This window comes from Scyliorhinus canicula, chromosome 4 (genome assembly GCF_902713615.1).
Source record: "Scyliorhinus canicula chromosome 4, sScyCan1.1, whole genome shotgun sequence".
Taxonomy (NCBI): domain Eukaryota; kingdom Metazoa; phylum Chordata; class Chondrichthyes; order Carcharhiniformes; family Scyliorhinidae; genus Scyliorhinus; species Scyliorhinus canicula.
Genome location: NC_052149.1, coordinates 157,007,483 through 157,032,486, shown reverse-complemented (window position 1 = coordinate 157,032,486; position 25,004 = coordinate 157,007,483). Strand labels below are relative to the sequence as shown.

Below are 25,004 nucleotides of genomic sequence, written 5' to 3'. Positions count from 1 at the left end.
TGAAGTGAGAGGGGGGGGGGTGTTGGCGAGGGCATTCCCTTCATCTGCAGACATCAGAGAAGACAGAATAAATACCGAATAACCATTTCTCCAGCACCTTTCATGACTTCAGGTGTCCCAGAGTACCTCACTGCGTTTTGAAGTGTGGTCCCCCCTATAATGTGGAAAATGTGCCGGCCAGTCAATTTGTACACAAGCTCCCATAGTCAACAATGTTGGATCATTTACATCCCCCTGAGTGGGTAGACATGATCTCAGATTAACATTTCACCTGAACACTGACACCACAGACAGCACAGTCCTCTCCCAGCACTGGGCTGGGACTGCTCAACTACCTGTAACTTGTCTTGAACCCATAACCTACTGAACTTCAGAGAGCTGGATGCTCCAAAGTAGTAGTTACATCTGGCCTAACTACTATTGTTGGAGCTCTGGAGTGCCTTGCTAAAGTGGAGCTAGTGACTGTGGTGGGGGGCGAAGTACAGAGGGGGTGCTGGGGGCTGCAAACAAAGTTTGGTTGTTCCCTTTTGTAGGGGAATCCTTTATTTAATTTTTTTTAATCATGCAGGGATATGGTCATATTCTATGGGCACGATTCAGCAGACATGAAACAAAGTCCGCTCTCAGGCGCGTTTGGTGGGGTGTTTCTCGACAACTGCAGCGCAGAGATGCACCCCGCTATTCACCGGCACCTTGTCGGTTTTTTTAGGCCTTGGGGAGTTACTCCCATCCGAGGCCGGACTTTCGTGATTTCCTGCATTGGTGAACTGAGCTGATCTTGCCAGCAGGACTGGCTCCTTGCAGATCAGGGTGCCGTTTTGATCTGCTGCCCCTATCTCTGCAATACCCCCTGCCCCCCCAACTTCATGAACACCCCACCCCCCATCACCCCCTGTAACCTGCTAGTAACCTGTAACCTCTGGAAATCCCTCCTCCTTCCCACAAATCCCGATCGAATGGACAAATTCCTTCCTGTGCCTGACCATGTCAACCTGACACCCAGGCACCACCAGCCCAGAACCCTGGCAGTGCCACCCAGGTAATGCAAGGGGGAGTGTCAGGCTAATATGCCAAATTATTATTGATGTTCAAAGCCAATATCTTTTGTAAACATTCATGTTCCCCATGGTTTGTACAGACTGACCTATTTTGTTCGAACTTTGGCACAGATTTGCAAGTGAACCAGCTCAGAAAGCTACCGCAACTTAAAGGAAATCTGGCAAAACTCAGAAATATGACAGCAGCAAAATCACAAATAAAATGAAAATGCTTGTGCTCCGGGGAGTTTTATCCTGTCCTTGGATGACAAATTGATAAAAACAAGTGCAAAGTCACTTTACTTTCTCATCTTCAAATGGACCTTGCTGCACAATGTACAGACTGCCTAATATTCTGCATAATTTTCTAGAGGGTTAGATCTCTTCATTTGCAGCATGCCTCTGCTTCATCTGCTACTCCTCCAACTATTATATATTTGATAAGTTCAGATTTTAGGTCTCGAATTCACAGCTTTCAACCATCATGTACAGATCATTAATGAATGAGTTGACAGGTTCTCTTGGCTGCTTGCTAATTACAATTATCCTTTTTGAGGATTTTGTTACTTCTTAGGTTAAAATAATCATCAAATAGTTTTGGCATTTCTTCACATTTAGCTGGTCGCTCCTATTCTAACCTGCATACCCTATGCCCGACAAAAAATTAGGCAGACATTTTCAGAGGTCAGGTTCACAGAACCAGGAATTCTCCAATCTCTGTGCACCTGACCCGGAATAAAAAAATCTGGGCCAAAGAATGTGATGGAAATTGAAGAAATGAAAGGAGTTGACAATATTTGTATTGGCTAAATTATCCAAAGAGCTGCACTAGTGCTTGCCACAATTGATAATGGAATTTATTTATAGGACTAAGTTCAGAGGAAGATATCATGGCTACCGAGTGGTTGGTGTAGCAAGAGCACAAACATATGATAGCAGAATCACCCAATACAGGTTATAATACAGATTATAATACCTACCTAACTGAGTTCCCAAATTCACCCATGTTGAGAAGTAACAAAAATAATGAGTGCTCCAGAATGACTGCTACTTAAAGACACAAACACATCAAGAAAGAAATTGAACTCAAATTAGCTGCTATAACAGGAGCAAGATACACTATACTAAGAGTGTAGAAGTAATCTCTGCTTGCTTTGCTTTTGTCCTGAACCATTGACCATATCTCTGCTTTTTATTTCTAACTCCAGTTTGTTTGAAATCACCTACCCAATTAATTAATTGGTAAATACATCATGTATTGTGACACTGAGGCTTATGGAATAGGAAAGTCCGAGGTTGTTCTGAATCTGCCAATCTGTTAGGTTAGGAGGAGCAGCACAACAACTGCTCTCCGTGTGTTTCATGTGTAATGAAAAAGAGATTTAAAAAAAGATCTGATCACATTTCCTGATTGGAAATTCTTTCGAGCTGCCATTGGAAAAGTGAAATCTCAAATTTTTATGCCACAAAGACCTTTTAACAGAACATATAGACCATTTTAGGAGTCACCCAGGTGTCAGACTTCTACCATTTGTTTTCTACACATAAGTACAACATACTACAAAGTACGTTCTTTGAAACCGTGCCATGTCATCTGTTTAGCCCACCTAAGCGAGCTAATGGGGGCCTCAGTTTAATGTTTCATCCAAAAGATGGCACCTCCAAAGAGCTGCACTGGAGTGTCAGCATAGATTCTTGTACTCACGTCTCTGAAATGGGACTGTAGCACACAAGAGAGCCATCAACTGACCAACAATTAACACAGTGCACAGCACTACCAGCAGCTTCACATACCTGACAGACATTTTCCTTCTTTGCAGCTCCTCCACCACGCTCCACTTGTGACTTCCTTGATGTTGATAAAAATATATCCAAGTCATTTTCATCAGCAGAGTCTGGCTGAGTATCATTCTATATGTTTGGTACAGGATGACGGCCATAAAATATAAAAAGGAACAATTAATGGACTATTTTCTACTTCTCACTTAGAAATGGTAGAACAACAACAGTTTTTGCACAAGACATATTGGGCGGGATTCTCCCGTACCCGGCGGGACAGAGTGGCGTGAACCACTCTGGCGTTGGCCCACCGCAAAGGTGCGGAATCCTTCGCACCTTCAGGGGCTAGGCCGGTGCCGGAGTGGTTTGCGCCCCGCCAGCTGGCGTGGAGAGTCCGCGCACGCGCAGGTGCGTCAGCTGATGTCATCCCCGCACATGTGCAGGGTGGGGGGCCACCTACGTGTCGGCCATCGTGGAGGCCTACACAGCCGACGCGCAGGAAAAGAGTACCCCCACGGCACAGGCCCGCTCGCGGATAGGTGGGCCCCGATCGCGGGCCAGGCCACCGTTGCCCCCCCCCACCCCCGGACACCGGAGTGCACCCACGCCGCCAGGTCCTGCCGGTAAGGGACCTAGTCTGATCCACGCCGGCAGCCCATCGCGGGCCGGAGAATTCGGGCAGCCCTGGGTCCCATTGAGTCGCGCCAGTTCCCGCTATTCTCCGGGGCGGGCAGCGCGACTCACGCCTCGCCGACCGGCGGGGGCAGGATTCACACCGACCCCCGCCGCTTCTCCGACTCGGCTGGGGGGGGGGGGGTCGGAGAATCCCGCCCATTTTGTTTCAATTCCTGGGGTAACAAAGGATCATTATGTGTTTGATTATAACCCAAACAGAAATCTCTATGATTAAATTAATACCATGGCATTTTTGAAAGCAGATCACCAAAGTACATGGAAACAATCTATATGGAATTCTTTTAGAGGGAAAATGATGTGGTCCTAATGCTGGTAAAAAAAATAGTTAAATGCTTTCCTGATCCTAGTGATGATAAACAAACTAGAACATTAAGATTGCTATGGACAGAATCAACTGTTTTACAGCCTGAATGCATTACAGCAATGACCAGTAGGAACAAAAAGCATGTAGCCTTTCACAAAAGCAATAACTGGATGTAGTTTTAAAAATATTATGGAAATTGCTCATTATTGTATTGTACTCATGTGGAAGCCAAATAATGTGGTACAAATATGTTTGGTTGTCTACATCCATGTACATAAAATAGTCAACCTTGCACAATACTGCATGATTATTATTCATCGACACTATTGGTGCAACTCTCCTGACATTACCAGGCACAGGACGCTGTTGGAGGCATGGAGGGAAGAATACATCTTTGCCTCCTCGTGATGTCCTCAACATTCACTTTGTGATATCAAAAAATGGCTGAAGGCACTCGATACAACAAAGGTTATGAGTACTGACAACATCTTGGCTGTAGTAGAACATAGAACAGTACAGTACAGAACAGGCCCTTCGGCCCTCAATGTTGTGCCGAGCCATGATCACCCTACTCAAACCCACGTATCCACCCTATACCCGTAAACCAACAACCCCCCCCTTAACCTTACTTTTTTTAGGACACTACGGGCAATTTAGCATGGCCAATCCACCTAACCCGCACATCTTTGGACTGTGGGAGGAAACCGGAGCACCCGGAGGAAACCCACGCACACAGGGGGAGGACGTGCAGACTCCACACAGACAGTGACCCAGCCGGGAATCGAACCTGGGACCCTGGAGCTGTGAAGCATTTATGCTAACCACCATGCTACCCTGCTGCCCTATTAGTATCGAAGACATGACCCAGAACCCACCTATGCTCCTAGACAGGCTGTTCCAGTTGTTTAAAATCTGTAATCTACCTGACAATGTGGAAAATTGCCCAGATATGTCCTGTACATAAAGTACAGGGTAAATCCAATCCTGGCCACATATTGATCCAACAGTTTACTCTCATTAAAGTGATGACAGGTATTATCGACATTTCTACAAGGGCAGGGCTTAAGCAAGTAGATAGATGTAATGAAAAGGAGGTGTGCATTGTACTTAGCTTCTAGGATTTGCCCATAGAGAGGAAGAAACATTACTGCTTTATATCACAGTGCTACAACAGCTAATGTTCCCAAAGAGATCATATTTTCAATGAGGTTCTCCTGGCTTCCTCTCTTCAATACTATTCAGATTCTTAATATAAATACCTCTTAGTTCTTGTCTGACCAAAATCATTAAAGGGGCTCCAATTTCTGTAGCCACTTGACACAATTGTGTGTCTTGCTGGGCCATTTCAGAGGGCAGTGAAAAGTCAACCATATTGCTGTGGATCTGGAGCATATTGGCCAGCGTAAAGACAATAGATGATTTTATTTCCTGGACATCAGTGAAGCAGAATGGCTTTAGTTTCATGGTTCCCATTACAGACACTAGTGTTTTATTCCTGATTTATACAATTAATAGAATTTAATTTCCCCAGCCGTGATGGTGGGATTTGACTTGTGACTCTAGATCATTTAGCCCAAGACTCTGGATTATTTTTCCGGGAACATAACCATTAGGATACCCTATTCAATCCTCATTCAATATACTTCTTATGCTGTTCCTTTACCCAAGAGAACCAATATTCCCCTACTTCTTTCATAGTACTCCCACTCATTAACATTGCTTCCTGGTCCTAAAGCCCAAGAACTTTTTATACTTTCACTCCCACACAACTCCTTTCTCAGTCCTAATACACTGAAATCATTGTGCCAGGACCCTCATACCAAAGGACCCCTCCCCAGACGGAGACACTGATATTCCCTGACTCCTCTCAAAGTTCAACACCCATCCCATTCTTATGAAATTATAGTACCCTTCCCTAACTACTTCCTCTCAGTTCATCTATACCATGGGATCCCCACCCGTCATATTACACCAAGCCCTACCATCCATTTTACTGCCATATCACAGTTCCCCAGTTTTCACAATGCTAACTCTTGTTCATAGTATTTCAACATCTTGAGAGCAACCCCTCTACTCCTAAATGCAACACAAGGTACCACCTTCCATGACTGCCAGGCCCTGTAACACATCCCTATTTTCCACTCCCAGACCCCAGCATGCCCCACCCATTAATCTCAAATCCACCCCTCACTAATTATCTCATAAGCATACTGGAATGTACAGGACTAGATCAGATCATGGTGGTCCAGGAAAATCATACACTGCAAAACCTCTAATTCGCTATTAAATTTTTGTCAAGGCATCTCTCAGGTTTTTTCTGACATTTTTTTCAACTAAATATGCTATGACTTCTTCGGAAATTAATTCCTTACAGTCAGCACCCTTCAAATAGTTATATCTGAACCGGCTTTCTTCTAAATTTCAGACTATATCCTGTGATTATAGAATGTATGATCGAGACAAACATACTATATAAACATACAGGATCAGCATGATGGCATAGTGGTTAGCACTGCTGCATCACAGTGGAGGGACCCAGGTTCAATTCCCGTCTTGGGTGACTGCCTGTGTGGAGTTTGCATGTTCTCTCCGTGTCTGTGTGGACTTTCTCCCCTTGTCTGTGTGGACTTCCTCTGGGTGCTTCGGTTTCCTCCCAATCCAAGGATGTGCTAGTTAGGCGAATTGGCCATGCCAAACTGCCCTAGTGTCCAAAAATGTGCAGGTTAGATAGGGTGACGGAGATAGGGCAGGGGACTGGGCCTAGGTAAGGTGCTCTTTCAGAGACTCGGTGCAGACTTGATGGGCTGAATAGCCTCCTTCTGCACTGTAGGAATTCTATGCTAGTTATTGTGCCTCTGCCTTTCTCCTGTGTAAGCATTCCCAGCTTCTGCAGATTCTCTTCATAAATCAGGTTTCTAATCCCAGCTATCTGCTGCAGTATCTTCAATTTTTTTTTCTTTTATAAATTTAAAGTATCCCATTCATTTTTTTTCCAGAAAGGGGCAATTTAGCGTGGCCAATCCACCTAGTCTGCACATCGTTGAGTTGTGGGAGTGAGACCCACGCAGACACAGGGAGAATGTGCAAACTCCACACAGACAGTGAGCTGGGGCCAGGATCGAACCTGGATCCTCGGTGCGGTGATGCAGCAGTGTTAACCACTGCGCCACCGTGCTACGCTGCAGTTTCTTCAATGTTTGATATTTTTTCCTACCTGCCAGAAAACTCTTCCTGACCTCTTACTGCTTATAAAATGTCCTGCCAAATTCTCACTCATTAACCCCCGTGTCATACATGGTTTAATATAAAACACGTCATAAGCCTTTTCTCTCACAATTCTCTTTTTAAAGTTTGTTCTCTATCTTGCTTGCATCACATCCCGCTATTCTTTTGGCACTCACTTCTTAACTCTCTTCAACACTTCCATCCTCTAATGTTACTTTCATACATCTTTACCTTGCATTAAATACCAGTTTTTTTTCCTCCTCACCACTGCCAAACTCTCAGCAACCCATTATTTCATCCTTCATGTATTTCATATTCTGCACCTGTTGCATTCACTTAAGAGGCATTCTGATTTTTTTGCCCTGCCACTTACTTTCACTCTATGGAGTTGTTTTTTAAAAAATTGTACTAGTTTCTGCTTTCTCGGTTTATATTTATATTGGGGTGGCACGGTAGCACAGTGGTTAGCACTGTTGCTTCCCAGCTCCAGGGTCCCAGATTCGATTCCCGAATAGGCTCACTGCCTGTGCGGAGTCTGCACGTTTTCCCTGTGTCTGCGTGGCTTTCCTCCGGGTGCTCTGGTTTCCTCTGACAGTTCAAAGATGTGCAGGTTAGGTCGATTGGCAATGCTAAACTGCCCTGTGTCCAAAAGGTTTAGGTGGGATTACTGGTATACGGTGGAGGTGTGGGCTTAAGCAGGGTGCTCTTTCCACAGGCCAGTGCAGACTTGATGGGCCGAATGGCCTCCTTCTGCACTGTAAATTCTTTGATTCTCTGATTCTATCATTTTTAGAATTAAAGAATAACTGCTACTTCTTTAATGCCTGCATTGTTCCCACCATATTTTGATTATAGAAATGCCAAATTTCAAAAGGAACAACTATTTATAATGCATGAGGAAAGAGTTAGGATTGGTTGGCAAGTCATCCTTGATATGGTCAAGAGCCATGTGCCATGGAGAAAGCACCTATGTTTTTGTTTAATTCAAAAAAGGGGCAATTCCTGAGCATATTCCTTTTGCTTTGTTTAATTTACTTACGCCTGCTGGAAGTTGCATACATTCATACACAAAGACCTGTCTTTTATTAATATGTCCAGGCATGTGCCTTTTTTTGAATTAAACAAATGTATGGGGAACAACAGTTCCCTGGTGCATTTTCCATGGCAACGCCCTGACTAATCAGAGTTCACTTGCCAACTAATCAGCACCCTTTTCCCAGGTAGTATAAATAGCTGTTCCCTTTGAAATGTAGCCTTCTTGTATTTGTCCTGAAGAATGCGAGATGAAAAGCTTTGTCAGTATATCTCTTTTTCAGTACGTCTCTTTTTTCAGCTATACTCAAGTTCTAGTCCTATTAAGTAAAGAAATTACTTTGTTTCACCATTAGATATGTTTATAATTCTTCCGAACTAACAATTCCATTGCAGACTCTCAATATTAATCATTCAGAATTAATCAATTGCTATTATTACATTTTGATGCTGATGGTTTTTGATTGTAAATTAGACTGTTGCTCTTGCACCTATTACCACCTTGGGAGATATGGATAGTAAATTCCATCTGTTACTAATACTTGATTTTACTGCTATACCCATTATTGACAGCTTAAAGATAACTCTACTATTCTACTTGTTACCTGTGCCAGAAATTCCACTGCTGCTCCATGCATGCAACCACCTATTTCAAAATTGCACCTATATATTACTGCTTTCTCCTTATAGTTTTTGTTGAATCTGTTACTCCCTTCTTGAAAATTGTTTGTTCTATCATTTTGTATCACCATCTTAAGACTACATTAATGCTTCTTTCTCCTGTACTCACCACTCCTGCAGTACTACACAGTAATCTCCCTTTGGCAACCCCTTTGTATAGCTTTCCAATTACATCAGGCCATTTGTACAATTTGTCTCCCGGGATCAAGCATGTTGAATATTTGCATTTCCAATGACAGGCTAACAAATGTAGAAGAAATACCTTTTCCTCATTTGCAGATCTGAGATGAGTCTGATCCCTATTTGATGTTGCTGTTTGTGCGAGTCTCTTCACATTTTTACTAATTGTTCTTGTGCTTGAGATGGTGTTTTCATCTAAAAGAAACACACAGACTTGTATTAAAGGAAAATAAATATGTTCAAAATAAATGACAACTTCTTGTTAAGTTACAAATGTCAGATGGAATCAGACTTATAGTCTAAGTATTATTTTAGCTTTCCTGGTTGAATTATTTATCTGATCTATTATATGTGGGGTATAATAAAAAAAGGGGCCATAAGTATTTCATGAACGTAACCAATAGGGAGGGCATAAGGGACAAACCACAGAATTTTATAACCTCTCTATCACAGAAATAAGTCGAACAAATTTCCCCATACACTACTCTCTCTCTCCACCTTGCCCATACCCTACCACCAAGAAAGTACAACAGGCCTATACTTCCTCAGGAAACTGAGGAAATTCGGCATGTCCACATTAACTCTTACCAACTTTTACAGATGCACCATAGAAAGCATCCTATCTGGCTGCATCACAGCCTGGTATGGCAACTGCTCAGCCAAGGACCACAAGAAACTTCAAAGAGTTATGAACACAGCCCAGTCCATCACACAAACCTGCCTCCCATCCACTGACACCATCTACACCTCCTGCTGCCTGGGGAAAGCAGACAACATAATCAAAGACTCCTCTCACCTGGTTTAATCACTCTTCTAACTTCTCCCATCGGGCAGGAGATACAGAAGTCTGAGAACACACATGAACAGACTCAAAAACAGCTTCTTCTCCGCTGTTACCAGACTCCTAAACGACCTTCTTATGGACTGACCTCATTAACACTACACCCCTGTATGTTTCATCCGATGCTGGTGCTTCCATTGTGTACCTTGTGCTGCCCTATTATGTATTTTCTTTTATTTCCTTTTCTTTTCATGTACTTAATGATCCGTTGAGCTGCTCGCAGAAAAATACTTTTCACTGTACCTCGGTACACGTGACAATAAACAAATCCAATCCTATTCTCTTCATCCTTACACATGTAGCAAATGTGCTAATTCGATTTTGATAAGAGACTTGGTGAATTCACTATGTTATCATAAAAGATCATAAGATGACCAAACCTGGTTCAATGAGAAGAGCTTACCGAGGAGCCCTCAAACCTGAAGTTCATGGGAACCGGAGGGAAGCTCTGTAGTGGCTGGATTCATATCTGGCACAAACAAAGATGTAGTCATCACTGAATGCTAATCATCTCAGCCACTGGACACAGGCCATATGAGCAGGAGTAGGTCATTCAGCCCACCGAGTCATTAAATATGGTCACAGCTGATCATCCTCTTCAATGCCTTTTCCCCCACTCTAGCCCCATATTCCTTTTGCTATTGGTGGGCAGTACGATAGCACAGTGGTTAGCACTGCTGCCGCACAGTGCCAGGGACCTGAGCTTGATTTTGGCCTTGGGTGACTGTGAAGCTGGCACATTCTCCCAGTGTCTGCATGGGATTCCCTGGGTGCTCCGGTTTCCTCCCACAGTCCAAAGGTATGCAGGTTAGGTGGTTTGGCCATGCTAAAATTGGGCAGAGAGTGGGCCCAGGTAGGGTGTTCTTTTGGAGGGTCATTGCAGACTCAATGGGCTGACTGGGCTCCTTCTGCACTATAGGGATTCTATGGAATTGGTATTTAGAAATCTGTCAATCTGTTTTAAACATACTCAATGACTCAGCTTTCACAGATCCTTTTGGTCGAGAACTCCAAAGATTCACAATCTTCAGAATTTTCCTCATCTTGGCCCGAAGTAGCTTCCTCCTTATTTTGAAATTATGTTCCCTGGTTCTAGACTCCCAAACCAGGGGAAACCTGCATCTGCCCTGTCTATCCCTCTAAGTATTTTGTAGGTTTCAATTAGATCACCTCTCATCCTTTGAAACTCTAGAGAATAAAGGCTCAGTTTCCCCAATCTCTCTTCAAAGGACTGTCCCACCATTCTGGGGACATGTCGGGTGAATCTTCATTGCACTCCCTCTCAGGCAATAATATCATTCCTAAGATAAGGGGGCCAAAACTGCTCACAGTACTCCAGGTGCTGTTTAACCAACATCCTAAAAAATTGAAGCAAGACTTTGTTACTCCTGTATTCAAACCTTCTTTCGATAAAAGCTAAAATTCCATTAGCCTTCCTAATTGCTTGGGGCGCACTTGCACTTAGTGATTTATTGACCAGGATGCTGGTCCCTTTGTACATCTATACTTTCTAATATCTTATAATTTAAAGAATACCCTGCACATCTGTTCCTCCTACCAAAGTGGATAACCTCACATTTTTCCACATTATTTTCTATCTGCCATTTTCTTGTTTACTCACCAAGTCTGTCCAAATCCCCTTGAAGCTGCTTTACATCTTCCTCGCAACACACATTTCCACCTAGCTTTGTGTCATCCGTGAACTTGGAAATATTACATTTGATCCCCACATCTAAATAATTAATATATATTGTGAACAGCTGATCCTTGCAGTACCCCACTTGTCACAGCCTGCAAACGTGCAAATGGCCTGTTTATTCAAACTCTCTGGCTCTGCCTATTAACCAATCCGTAATGTTAGTTCCTATCCCACATGCTTTTATTTCACCAATCAACTTCTTGTGGGACCCTTATCAAAGGCCTTTTGAAAATCCAAGTATATTATGTCCACTGACTCACCTTTATCAATTCTGTTCGTGACATCCTCAAGAAACTTCAAAGGTTCGTCAAGCATGATTTTCCATTCATAAATCCATGTTGACTATACCAAATCGTATCATTATTATCCAAGACTTCATTTATCACATTCCTCAGGACATCATCACCTAACCTATTCATCAGTAACCTTCCTTTCAACACAAATTACATGGAGTGTGCAGCTTAGAAATAGGCCATTTGGTCAACGAGTTTGTGCTGGTACTTCTACCCAAATAATGCTTTCTCCCATTCATCTGCCTCATTTCAGCTTTTAAGCATATCTTTCTATTCTCTTTTCTCTCAAGTACTTGTCTTGTTTCCTTCTGAAAAACATCCAAGCTATCTGTTTCAACCACTTCCTTTAGTATTGCGTTTAACATTCAAGCCATTCCGAATTATGAAATTTACCCTTAATTCCTTATTGGATTTATGAGCCTGACTTGGATTCCACCACAAATGGCTGTGCACTTCTACACTGTTCAACCCATTACTTTTTTTGAAGACCTCCAATAGGTCTTGTAGAAGTCTTCTCTTTTCTATGGAAAAAAAGCCCCAACCATCCAATCTTTCAAAATCTGTAATTTATCAGTTCTACTCCCATTGTTGTAAATTGATTTTGTACTTTCTCCAGTGCTACAATGTCCTTTTTATTATGCAGAGATCAGAGCCGTGTACAATATTCTAAAGGAAGGTTATCCCGGGTTCAAAAAATTGTTTAACATAACTTTAAAAAACTAAATTTAAAGTACCCAACTCTTTTTTTTCCCAATTATGGGGCAATTTTAGCGTGGCCAATCCACCTACCCTGCACATCTAGGGGCTTTTCACAGTAACTTCATTTGAAGCCTACTTGTGACAATAAGCGATTTTCATTTCATTTCACATCTTTGGGGGTGAGACCCACCCATGCACGGGAAGAATGTGCAAACTCCACACGTACAGCGAACTGGGGCCGGAATAGAACCCGGGTCCTCAGCACTGTGAGGCAGCAGTGCTAACCACTGAGGCACTGTGCCGCCCCTAATTTTAACAAAACAACTGCTTTTAAATTCTTGTTGGAACTAAATGTCACTCTTAACCTTAATTTTTAAACTTTGTACATCGGTGACCATTACTACAGCAGGCTGAATGGCCTCCTTCTGTGCTGTAACAATTCTAAAATTCGACTAATATGCTGTGTTACAGTTACTTCTCCAATCTGTTCTAGTTCATTATTTATTACATGATCCAGCAGTGATTCTTGTTTTACTGTATGATGCAAGTAAGGATTTCAGATGTATTGTATTATATGTATTTTATGCAGCAAGGGTTAAAAGCCCGGGTTAGTTTGTGACTCCTGCAGTAATGTTTTTAAAAGTCCTGATTTAAAAGCAGGTACTTTGGCCACAGAGGTGAAACTAAAACATTGTAAAAGTAAAGGCTAATAGAATTTTGTTTCAATAATGAAGGTTCACTGGGATTAGATAGTTAGAGACATTGTGCTGGATTCTCTGTTTCAGAGACTACGTGCTGATGCTGAGACTGAATCGCAGGTGTTCCATGGCCTCAATAGCGGCAAAGATTCTGGAGCAATTCAGGACATGCTAATGGGCCAGCTGCGGCGCTGCAGGAACTAGTGCGATTCCAACTGACGCCAGACTCAGATTCGCTGGTCGGGACTGGCGGCACGGTTGCTCAGTGGTTAGCACTGTTGCCTCACAGTGCCGAGGACCCGGGTTCTATTCCGGCCCCAGTTCGCTGTACGTGTGGAGTTTGCACATTCTCCCCGTACATGGGTAGGTCTCACCCCCAAATATGTGCAGGGTAGGTAGATTGGCCACGCTAAAATTGCCCCTTAATTGGGAGAGCCTGACAAGCTGGAGCTGCAGATAAGCACTCCACTCCCACGCATTCTCATTCCAGCCAAGAAAATGCCACGCCGTAGAGAAGACCCGAGATTTCCAGACGTAGAGCTGAGATTCTGCTAGATGCGCTGCCCGTGTCAGAGTGTCTCACACTGTGCATTATCTATTCTCCAGGAAAAGGTGAGGATATGGTTGGCAGGGTTTGAGAGCAGCCAGTCGACGAGGCGGAGGTCGACATCGACTTCTTGTCACTGCTGTCACCAATACTCCCACGGTCGTCAAGGCCACATGTCAAGCGTCACGCCGGCTGATGCGGCCGTCAACGTCAGCCGCGCATGCGCCGGTTGGACAACGCCAACACGCGCATGCGCAGTTGCCGTCTTTTCCCTCAGCCGCCCCGCAAGACGGTGGGCACCGATGGCGGGCCATGGTACTGCCGTGCCAATCAGGCCTCCAGATGCCCCAAACGGGCATCTGACACCCGTTTCACGACGGCAGCGAGCAGGTGTATTTGCTGCCGTGTTGAAACGGGCGTGAAGGCCCGGCCGCTCGGCCCATCGGCCTCGGACAATTGCCGCTCGCCGCGATTCGTGGCATGGGTCGGGTGTGGGGGAAATGTGTTGGAAATATATACTAAATTCCTATATGTGCATGGAATCACTCAGAGAGTGAAGTATTCTTTCCTCACAATCTTATAAATTAAATTAAATATTGGTGTTTCTGTCCTGTAGCCTAGCAACTGTTTGGGTCTGGTCCAGGATCGTAATGACTGGACTTCCTATGCACTGAATGGGAGTCTGTAACAATTCAACACCTTTTCGCATTTCGCTACTTCTTCCTGCCAGTTTATTTGTGGGGTAATTGAAACATCCCATAATTATTACCATGCCTGCTGCACTCCTTGTAAATATAACTTCATAATTCTTCCACCAATTGCCCTCCACTATGCAGTTGCTGTTGTGAGGCTATGTCCCTTTACTTTTAAAAATTAGAATTTTCAACGGACTGGAAAATTTGCAACCGGAATTGACTGTTCTATGTTCTAATGAAACAGAGCAAACTGCTTAAAAATGCAAGACCGTGTTCCAAGGTGGAAGTGAAAACAAACAAATCACCCTCAGGAAAGTATGAAGAGAGATAAATTTCCTATAACCCTGACATCCGTTGAAACTCATAACAGTCTAAGAAACATTAAAAAGGCAAAGTACTGCATATTGAAACAATAGCTGCCAGAGAGACACACACTTAAAACCTCTTGGAAATACACAACGGGGAAAGGCTGCCAGTCACTGGAGAGAGATTACATGTGACAGAGGCAGTATCCAGAAAGCCTTCAGCAAAGGAAACGAGCAAGGGCTGCTTGCTCCCTTTTGGAATAAGCGTCTCACCCGGTTTGAGAAGCTGACTCTACAAGAAGCTTACCAGAGAACTGAGATTTTAGAGTAATTCCAGCATCTTCTACATCTGACCATATCCAAGAAACCAAATAACCTAAATTTGTCACAAGGATTAAAATCTATGCCTTAAGGACAATCAAAGGACACTTAACAAAATATTATTTTACCTTTTTATTACTGGTCTTTAACTCCCTTTATTTCTGATACCTGTGTGTGTGTGTGGGCCCTAATGTCTACATGAGGGTCAAATGTTGTGTTTTGGTTTTTTTCTTTGTTTGCTCTTTCTTTGACTCTTTGTTTGATTGATCTTCATTGCTCACAGCTTAAATAGTCAAATACATTCTGATTTAGAAAAGGCATTTCCTCATAAAATAGAAACCTAGGCCTTTGCTGTGACCAATCAAAGAGGGTGAATAGAAGGGTGTGAGTTCACTCCTCACCTGGTCATAACATAGTCTGTAGTGAACCCCTATTAGGGTGGTTGCTTTCTTCTTAGCCTTTAAGTCAGTAGTGGAGCAGTTCACTGATGATTACACAACTGTCATCACCATTTACAATTTATGGAATATGGAAGCAGTCCACATTTACACTGGATTGCTTAAACTGCCAAGTGGAAAGTAATATTTACATCACACTACTGTTAAGTATTTGCTATTGCCTATGGGAGAACATAACCACCTCCCAATTGACATCTAATTGTGTCACCATCAGTGTACTCTGCCATTGCTATTTGATAGCAGCTCCATTAGAACAGCCATGGAAATCCATGGCTGCTAGAGCTGGTCACATGAGAACATTCTGTGACAAGTGCTTCATCTACCTTTCATCTCCCCACTTCCCCAAGCCTCCCATCACCCATAAGGTGCAAGGCAGGAACATGATGGAATGCTGTCCACTTGCCTGCGTGGATGCAACTCCAAAAACATTCAAGATGTTCAGCACCATTCAGAACAAAGCAGTTTGCTTGCTTGGTATGCCATCTGCTAACAAATATCTACTTTCACTATAGGCATACTATTACGACACCCTGGGTGAGTGTGCGGTCAGTTCCAGCCCCACAGACCCCGGAGTCCCAACATAAGTGAATTAATCAATAAGTAGTGTATTTTACTGAGATCTTTAACCCCTGACTGCTCCAATGAGTTACAGGCACCAGATTTATAAGTTAACCATTAACAAACTGTTTATTTACGGCGAAGGATTTTGCTACAGTGGAAGGACGCGAGGCCCCCAAGCGTGGAGACCTGGATCAATGACATGGCGGGCTTTATTAAGCTTGAGAAGGTTAAATTCGCCCTGAGAGGATCGGTGCAAGGGTTCTTTAAACGGTGGCAACCTTTCCTCGACTTTCTGGCTCAACGATAGGGTACTGGGACAGTAGCAGCAGCAACCCGGGGGGGGGGGCGTTGATTATGTTAGCTTATTTTATTTAAATTTGATTTATCTAATTTTAATTTATGGTTAAGTTCTCTTGTTTGGGGGGGGGGGTGGGGGAATGTGATACATGTGATGTTACGGTATGGGGGGAATTGTGGGTGTTATGGGGCTGTTAGTTGCATATTACTGCTTTTTGCTATACTTTTTGTTATATTTTCTGCAAAAAATTCCAATAAAAAAATTAAAAAAAAAAAAAAAAAAAAAAAACTGTTTATTTATAACAAGAGTAAAAGATGAACATATAATGGAAATAATGGAACAATGGTCTACTATTCTATCTATTCTCAAAACCCCATCCCACCCTGCACCCAGTCACACATAAGACAAACATATGGTAGGGGATAGGAAAAGGATTAAAAATAACAGGGATTTAAAGGGATCTTCGCTGCTGAGGTTGAGGTCCTTATAGGCGGTAGTCTCTTCAGAATGCAAGGTGTTGCAAACCATCGATGACTTTGGATCTTTTAAGGATTGCCTTCCAGTAAAACTCCCAGACAGTAGGTATTCCCCTGGGGAATTGCCTTCACACAGGAGATTCAGATCCATTCAATTCTATCATGCGACCACCAAATGGACTCCCAGTTTCCCGGAGATATTTTTGGAGTTTTCTATCTGAGAGTTTAAAGCAGATTTTGCATTCACTCTGCTCGTCAACTGCTTGTCTAATCTCTATGCAGAGATGCTGGCTGTATCGTGAAAAGAGTTCTCAAACTGGGCTTTGCCTAGCCATTCAGATAGAGGATTAAACTGTTACATATATGGTGAAGAACCTGCTCACAGCCTTTTAAACCAGTAGTTCCCTTCAGAGGTCTGGCTACTACTACCTGCAGTCTTTTAAATAGGAGTGCCTTCGACAAGTCTGGCTGGGAATCTCTTCAATTGCCTGCAGAGAGAGCAGAGAGAGAATGCCTTCAAGCTGCTTCGTGCCTGAATCTTTCACAGAACTGACAAAATGGGGCTGGCTTCTCCTGTTCCAGAAGTTTCCACCAATCCCAAATTAGGATTGTCCAACGCCTGGATTTCAAACGAGTTGATTAGGTGCTTGCCAAGTCCATCAACATGACATCGCGGGCTATGTCACAGAGCATATTGAATCAGTCCACATAGCAGCTTCCAGCGAGGCAGAGTGGGATCCAGTTCAAAACCAAAATGTGATTTTAAACCCAGCCAGCATGACAGGCATTAACGAGAAACATGGAACAGACAATGATTGAGCAAGTTCCTCTCCGTACCTGGTTGCAATATGTACTGTCTAAAAGGACGTACTACAGTATCCTACCAAGGCTTCTTCAGCAGCACCTTTCCAAACAATGATTTCCACCATCCAGGAGGATGACTGCGGGAGAGCATGACATTCCCATCACCATGAAGCTTTCCTTCCCATATACCATTTCGATTTGGTCATATATTCGTTAAAATGCCAAAATCCTAGAATTTCCGAACACCTTTAGCACACATTTTATAATGACTCAAAAGATCCACCTCCTGTCTCAATACTGATGCCAGTGCCCCATGAAATGGAACCCCTCTTTCCCACACCACTCCTTTAGCAACGTGTTTACTTCCCTAATTTTCTTGTCCCTCTGCCAATTTGCACTTGGTTCGGTAATAATCCAGAGATTATAATCCTTGAGGACCTGTTCTTTAATTTTGTTCCCAGTTCCTGATATTCCCCAAACAGGTCTTCTTGACTAGTCTTACTATATTGTTTGTCCCAATATGGTCCGCAACACCTGGATCATCCCTCTCCAACATTCTTTCAAGCCGGTTAAGGATGTCTCTCACCCTGACACCGGATAGGTAACATACCATGTGGAACTCTCGGTCCTGCTTTATAATAATAACCTTTATTGTCACAAGTAGGTTTACATTAACACTGCAATGAAGTTACTGTCAAAAACCCCGAGTCGTCACATTCCAGCGCCTGTTCGGGTACACAGAGGGAGAATTCAGAATGTCCAAATTATCTAACAGCACGTCTTTCGGGACTTGTGGAAGGAAACCGGAGCACCCGGAGGAAAACCACGCAGACACAGGGAGAATGTGCAAACTCCGCATAGACAGTGACCCAAGCCGGGAATCGAACCTGGGACCCAGGCGCTGTGAAGCAACAGTGCTAGCCACTGTGCTACCGTACCGTCCATAAAGGATGCTTACATAGGATGCCATCAGTATTCCAAATTGTGAATTGATTACCACTACCACTGTTCTTTTTGCTCCCCCCACTTGAATGGCCTCTTGTACTACGCTTCAGTGGTCCATTTGCTCATCCTCTCTACAGTCCTTTTCCTCATTCACACAGGGAGCAAGTGCCTTGTGCCTGAATTCTGGATCCCTCTACCTGCCTCACCTGCAGTCATACCACTGGTCGAATTTGAGATACTCAATCGCTAAGGTGTGACTGCCTCCTGAAACACAATATCCAGGAACCTCTCCCTCATTCTGATGTGCCAGTGTCCAAAGCTCAGACTCCAGCTCAACTCTGAGCCAAAATTCCTTGAAGTTCAAACACTTGCAAACAATTGCTTGCCTCAGTATTTAAAGTTGAACAGGAGGATAACTTGCCTGAAGTCTTGAAAGAAATAATAGTCGATAGAGAACAGAGACTTATACATTTAATGTGTATAGCATCAGTAATGAGGAAATTGATGGAATTAAAGAGGACAAATCCCCAGCACTTGACGGTTTCCATCTTAGGGTGTTAAAGGAAGCAGGGGGGCACATTGTAGATGCCCTAACTATAATCTTTCAGAGTTCCCTAGATTCAGGAGTAGTCCCTTTGGATTGGAAAATTGCACATGTCACTCCACTTTTTAAAGAAAGCTGAAAGGGGGAAACCAGAGAATTACAGACTGGTTGGCTAACATCTCTGGTGGGGAAATTGCTGGAGTCTATAATAAGAGTTGGGGAACTGAACATCTCGAAAAATTCCCATCAATCAAGGAAAGCCAGCATGGATTCTTGAAGTGAATGTCATGCCTGACAAATCCCATTGACACAGAAGTTATGCTGCAGCTATACAGGACCCTGGTTAGACCTCGATTGGAGTACTTCTGGGGCCACACCTTAGAAAGGCTATATTAGCCTTGGAGGGATTGCAAAGTAGGTAACAAAAATTATACCTGGACTACAGGGATTAAGTTACAAGGAAAAATTACACAAACTAGACCTGTTTGTGCTAGAAGTTAGAAGGCTATGGGTGATCTGATAGAAGGTTTCAAGATATTAACAGGAAAAGACAGGGTAGATAAAAGATAGAGGGGGCGATTCTCAAAAATGGAGCCCAAGCGTTCGCGCCGTCGTGAATGTCGTCGCGTTTCACGACGATGCGAAACGGGCACGACCGATTCACGCTGCTCAAGTCTCCTTTCCCAGCACCAAATGGGCGCCGCGCCAACCTGCACATTGCGCGGGGGACTTCTTCAGCGTGGACCCCAATTGCAGGCCAGACCCCATCGGAGGCCTTCCCCCAGTGAAGGATCGCTTTTCCATGTCCCACAGGCCGCCCCCCAACCCTTCGCGCAGAGTTTGCGCCGGCAGCAACCAGGAGTGAACGGCGCTGGCGGGACTCTGTCGTATCCGTGCGGCCGCTCAGCTCATGCGGCTCTGCCGATTCCAGCAGCCCACGGTAGGCGCCACGTCAAATGCACCCGCGCAAATGACGCCGATTCTCCCCACCTTGGAGAATCGCGCACCGGTGTCAGGGTGTCGTGGCGCGGTTGCGGCGATTCTCCGGGCCAGCGCGGGGCTCGGAGAATCGCCCCCAGACTATTTCCACTGGTTGGAGATTCTAAAACTCGGGGCCATAGTCTAAAATTTAGGGTCAGATAGTTCAGGAGAGATGTTAGGAAACACTTTATCACCCTTTGCGTGAAGGAGATTTGGAACTATCTCCCACAAACAGCAGTTGAAGCTAGAACAGTTGTTAATTTTAAAATCGGAGATATAGATTTTTGTTTTTCAAAGATATTAAGGGATATGGAGCTCAGTGACAGATCAGCCATTATCTCACTGAATGGCGGGACAGGCTCCAGGGGATTTTGAGGAGAAATCCACAGTCATTCACTGAGTTCAGAGTGAGTGTGTCTTAACCACAGCCAACTTGTGTGGCAGGGAGTCCAGAATTATTGGGGAGGCTGGAGAACAAAAGAAGGAACCTCTAAGCCACGTTGTGAGATTGTAGGTATACATCAGGCACATGGACAGGGAGAGCGGGACAATTGAATTGTTAAGAAACAAAAGTGAAGGATTGCCATCTTGCTGTACCACAGTAATGGCACTAGTTCAAAACAGAAATATCAACAAACCTAATCAGGAAAGGTCTGAGCAGTGTGGGAGGAGCGCATTGCTGAACTAAGCGTCCCCTTCTGGGGCCACCCTCTAACTTGTTGCCTCGAGTGTGCACAGGAGTGAGCTTAGTTATAAAGGAGGACGACCTCCTCGGGAACACCACAGTCACTTCCTCTCAAGAGTAGCACGCAGGAACACAGGCAATAGTGAAGGAAGCACAGTTGCATCATATGTGGTACCAGGGACCCGGGTTTGATTCCGGGCTTGGTTCACCGTCTGTGCAGAATCTGCACGGTCTCCCCCGTCTGCGTGGGTTTCCTCCAGGTGGTTCGGTTTCCTCCCATAAGTCCTGAAAGACATGCTTGTTAAGTGAATTGGACATTCTGAATTCACCCTTTGTCTACCCGAACAGACGCCGAACTGTGACGACTAGGGATATTTTCACAGTAACTTCATTGCAGTAATGTAAGCCTAATTGTGATACTAACAAAGATCATTATAATAAAGTCCATGTAGACTATATCAACTGCACCACCCTCATCTACACACCTAGTTGTTTTCTCAAAAAATTCAATCAAATTTGTGATATGATCTACCTTTGACAGTCATGCTGACTATCCTTGATTAATCCTTGCACCCCAAGTGGAGATTAATTCTATCCCTTAGAATATTTTTCAATAGTTTCCCTACCATTAAAGTTAGACTCACTGCCCGGTAATTTCCAGGTTTCTCCCTACCACCTTTCTTGAATAATACTCCTCCTTGTGATAACAAAGGCTATTTATTTATTTTTATTTCCTGTCCTCTTGCACCTCTCGTGTGGCCAAAGAAGATTTTTAAATTGTCAAGAAGCCTCTGTGCAATCTCTTCCTTTGCCTTCCACAGCAGCCTGGGATACATCTCAGTTGGGCCTGGGGTTTTATCACTTTAAGCCTCCCTCTCAATGACACATCACAGTCCCCTCCCTGACTTCTATACCTACCTTGTCCTTCTCCATAGTGAACACAGTGCAAAGTACTAATTTCAAACCTCGCTTACATCTTCTGACTCCACATACAGATTTCCACATTGGTTCCCTAATGGGCCTTTCCTTGGTCATCCTCTTTCCCTTAATATGCTTATAAAACATCTCTGGAGGCTGGAGCAGGGCTCCTGCCGGCCCGGGCATTTCGGTGTTTTTCGGGGGTTTCCCCGGTCTTGATTTCTTCGGCTGTTGGGGCCTGAGGGACGGGCGCCGGGTCGGGTCCGTTTGGAGCTGGTGGGGAGCCCTGTGACTGGAGGAGCAGGGACATCGAGCCCGAAGCAAGCGGTGGGGGAGGAGCGTGGCCTGAGGCGAGGCCTGAATCCAGCACATATGTAGAGGGGGAGCAGCGCACACTGGGTGGCCCCCACTAAAAATGAATGTTTGAAGTCCGGTCCCAGGGGAAGAGATTGTTTGAACTTTAATTTTTTTTTTAATTTTTAAATTATTTTTATTATTCTCATTTTATTATTTATTTATCTCGAGATTGGAGAAAGAAGGAGAAAAATACAGTAGTCCCCCGTTATAACGCGGGTGTTGGGGTCCAAGACAGCCACCCGCGTTACATCCGAGCCGCGGATATCCATAAAATGTTAAAAGAAAAGTCATTTTTGTGCTGCTGCTGCATTGGCCTCTCCCCTCCACTCCTACGCTCTGTCACCACATTTAATTCCTCCCCAAACTGCCTTGCTGCTCCCGCTCCCATACTCCACCCGCATTATGATCTGCAGATAGCTGATCGTATATAGAAACGAAGATCAGAGTGCTTGCATTTCCAAACAACAGCGCTGCTTCTTAGGAGGTGATGAAATCCTTACCCTTGCTTCTGGTTGATTGGCAAACTTGACAGTGATTGACAGGCAGCCATGGCAAATACATACCGAATCTGCCAAGTCCAATAGAAAATCAGATATGGGATGAATGTGTTCCCCCTTTTAACAGCAGCTCATCATCGAAACTGCAGAGGATCTAACCCTGGTACTTGGAACAACCAAGTTCATATCTGGCGTCTGGGAACCTAACTCGGACGCACGGCTGCTTGTTTTGCCAGTTGGAATTCGTTCCGTTGACTTTTGTTGTTTGCATTTATCTAATATTAGCAGAATTAGAACTGTATAAATTTTACTGATTTGTGCTGAATCCCATGGTGACTTTTGGGGTCCATAAGCCCCCCCGCCATATATCGCGAACCGCGGTATTGCGGAGCGCGGTATAACGGGGGACTACTGTACTAAGTGGTTAAGGGATGCCAAAAACAGCTGTGAAGGGAGGAAACGCAGGTTTGCCGCCAAAGGAGAGGACCAGTAAAAGCGCTGACATGATGGCGGATGCCGGACCGCGTGGTGGGGCCGCACTACTTACAGTGGAAAAAATGACTGAGATGATGGTTGTGGAGCTGGAGAAGCAGTTTGTGAGGCACATGGAGGCGTTGAAGAAGGAGATGGCAGTTGCACTGAAATCATTGGTGGAGGAGGGAATCGCCCCAGTGAGGGTGGATGTGGCAAAGACATCGGCCGAGGTGAGAGAACAAGGTGAAAAGATGAAGGAAGTGGAGGAGGCCATGTCGCAGCACACCGACCAGCTCACCTTGATTGGAGACGAACTGCGGAGGGTGGTGGAGGTCAACAGAGGACTCCGAGCAAAGCTCGAGGACTTGGAGAACCGCTCGAGGCGGCAAAATCTGAGAATTGTGGGCTTGCCTGAAGGGGCAGAGGATTCAAGGCCAACTGAGTACTTTGCTAAGATGCTGGCGGAGTTGATGGGGGAGGGTGAAGACCCCACCCGGTATGAACTGAACTGAGCTGATCAGTCATTAAGACCGAAACCCACAGTAAATGAGCCGCCGAGAGCAGTGATTATCTGCTTCCATAAATACCACATGAAGAAGAAGGTGTTAAACTGGCGAAGCAGAAACAGAAGGTGAAGTGGGATGGTGCTAGAGTTCTGATTTACCAGGACTTGACAAAGAAGCGAGCGGTGTTCACGCGAATGAAGGCGGGACTGTACAACAAGGGACTGCGATTTGGTATGGTATACTCAGCAAAGCTGAAGGTGACGTACAAGGCCAAAGATTTTTATTCTGAAACGGTGGAGGTGGCTGAGATGTTCATGAAGGCAGAAGGCTTGGGAGAGATGTGAGGAGTGGAGCTGGAAGAGAGATCATGGACTGTGATTGGGGAGCTGGAAAATGTATAAATGTTCTAACTTTCTTTTCACTCACTTGTATTGTAACTTACTTGACTTCACATTGTTATAGAGTTTAAACTTTTGTTTCGTTTGATTGGCATTTTTGTTCCTTTTTTTCTTGTTGCAACGGTTATATGTTATTTTATTGAATTGCATGGGTTAGGTTGTTTTTCTTTTCTCTCTGGGACTGGGTGGGAGGGGACAGTATGCCTTTGGGCGTGGGGAGGGGGCGGACTCAGCTAGTGAACGGAGGTGAGGTGAGAGGAGGGCTGCGAACATTTGAGCCTGGTTAGCACATTTCGATGGGCCTATGAGGCGAGCAAATAGTGAGGTGGTGGGGGTGTGGTAGGATCGATACTGGGTGAAATGTTTTCGAGGGGAAGTGCAGGGGGGGATTCGGGGAGGCGGTTCGATGTTAATATGGAAAGGGGCAGGTCAGGCTCATGGGGAAAGGCCCAGTGGTATGATGATGGTGGATAAGAGGGGGAGGGTGGGGGTTGAGAGAGACCCCCCCCCCCCAAGTTAGTATAGTCACGCGGAATGTGAGGGGTTTGGGGGGCCCAGTCAAGAGGTCAAGGGTGCTTGCGCATCTTAAAAGTAAGCCAATTGAGGCGAGCAAGGGGGAAAATTTGCGAGCAAGGAGAGAAGGCCCGTATGTTGGCGGGTCAGCTCCATAGGAAAGCTGCGGCAAGGAAGGGCAGGGAAGTTGGTGGTAGCTCCAGATCAGATTTGCAAGGAATTCAGAGAGGTTGTACAGATCAAAGCCACCTGGGTGTGTCCAGGAGATGCAGAGGCTAGGGGAGGGGGACAGGGCTACATTAGAGGGGGCGATAGTGGAGCAGGAGATAAAAGATGCGATTGGGAGTATGCAGTCGGGAAAGGTGGCAAGGCCGGATGGGTTTCCGGTGGAATATTATAAAAATTCAAAAATAAGCTGGTACCGTTGATGGTGGAGGTGATAGAGGAGGCAATAGGGAAGGTGGCGTTACCACAAACTTTGGGGCAGGCAGCGATTTCCCTGCTACTGAAGAAAGATAAGGATCCACAGGGAAGGGGCAGCATGGAAGAGGATGGAG

At 44.7% G+C, this 25,004-nt stretch overlaps 1 protein-coding gene across 8 annotated transcripts in view; it reads right to left on the bottom strand.

Annotated features, from left to right (window-relative positions):
- The window catches only part of LOC119965109 (histone-lysine N-methyltransferase NSD2-like), a 318,910-nt gene that overhangs the window by 122,256 nt on the left and 171,650 nt on the right, over positions 1 to 25,004 (bottom strand). For all 8 annotated transcript variants that reach the window (XR_005460429.1, XM_038795422.1, XM_038795423.1 and 5 more), the window contains 2 exons: positions 9,017 to 9,129; positions 2,832 to 2,948 (listed from right to left, as the gene is read on the bottom strand). Coding sequence is in view for 7 of the 8 variants with exons in the window: in XM_038795422.1 (XP_038651350.1) it covers positions 2,832 to 2,948; positions 9,017 to 9,129 (230 nt within the window). In the remaining variant the exon portion in view is untranslated. The remainder of the gene's footprint in view (positions 1 to 2,831; positions 2,949 to 9,016; positions 9,130 to 25,004) is intronic.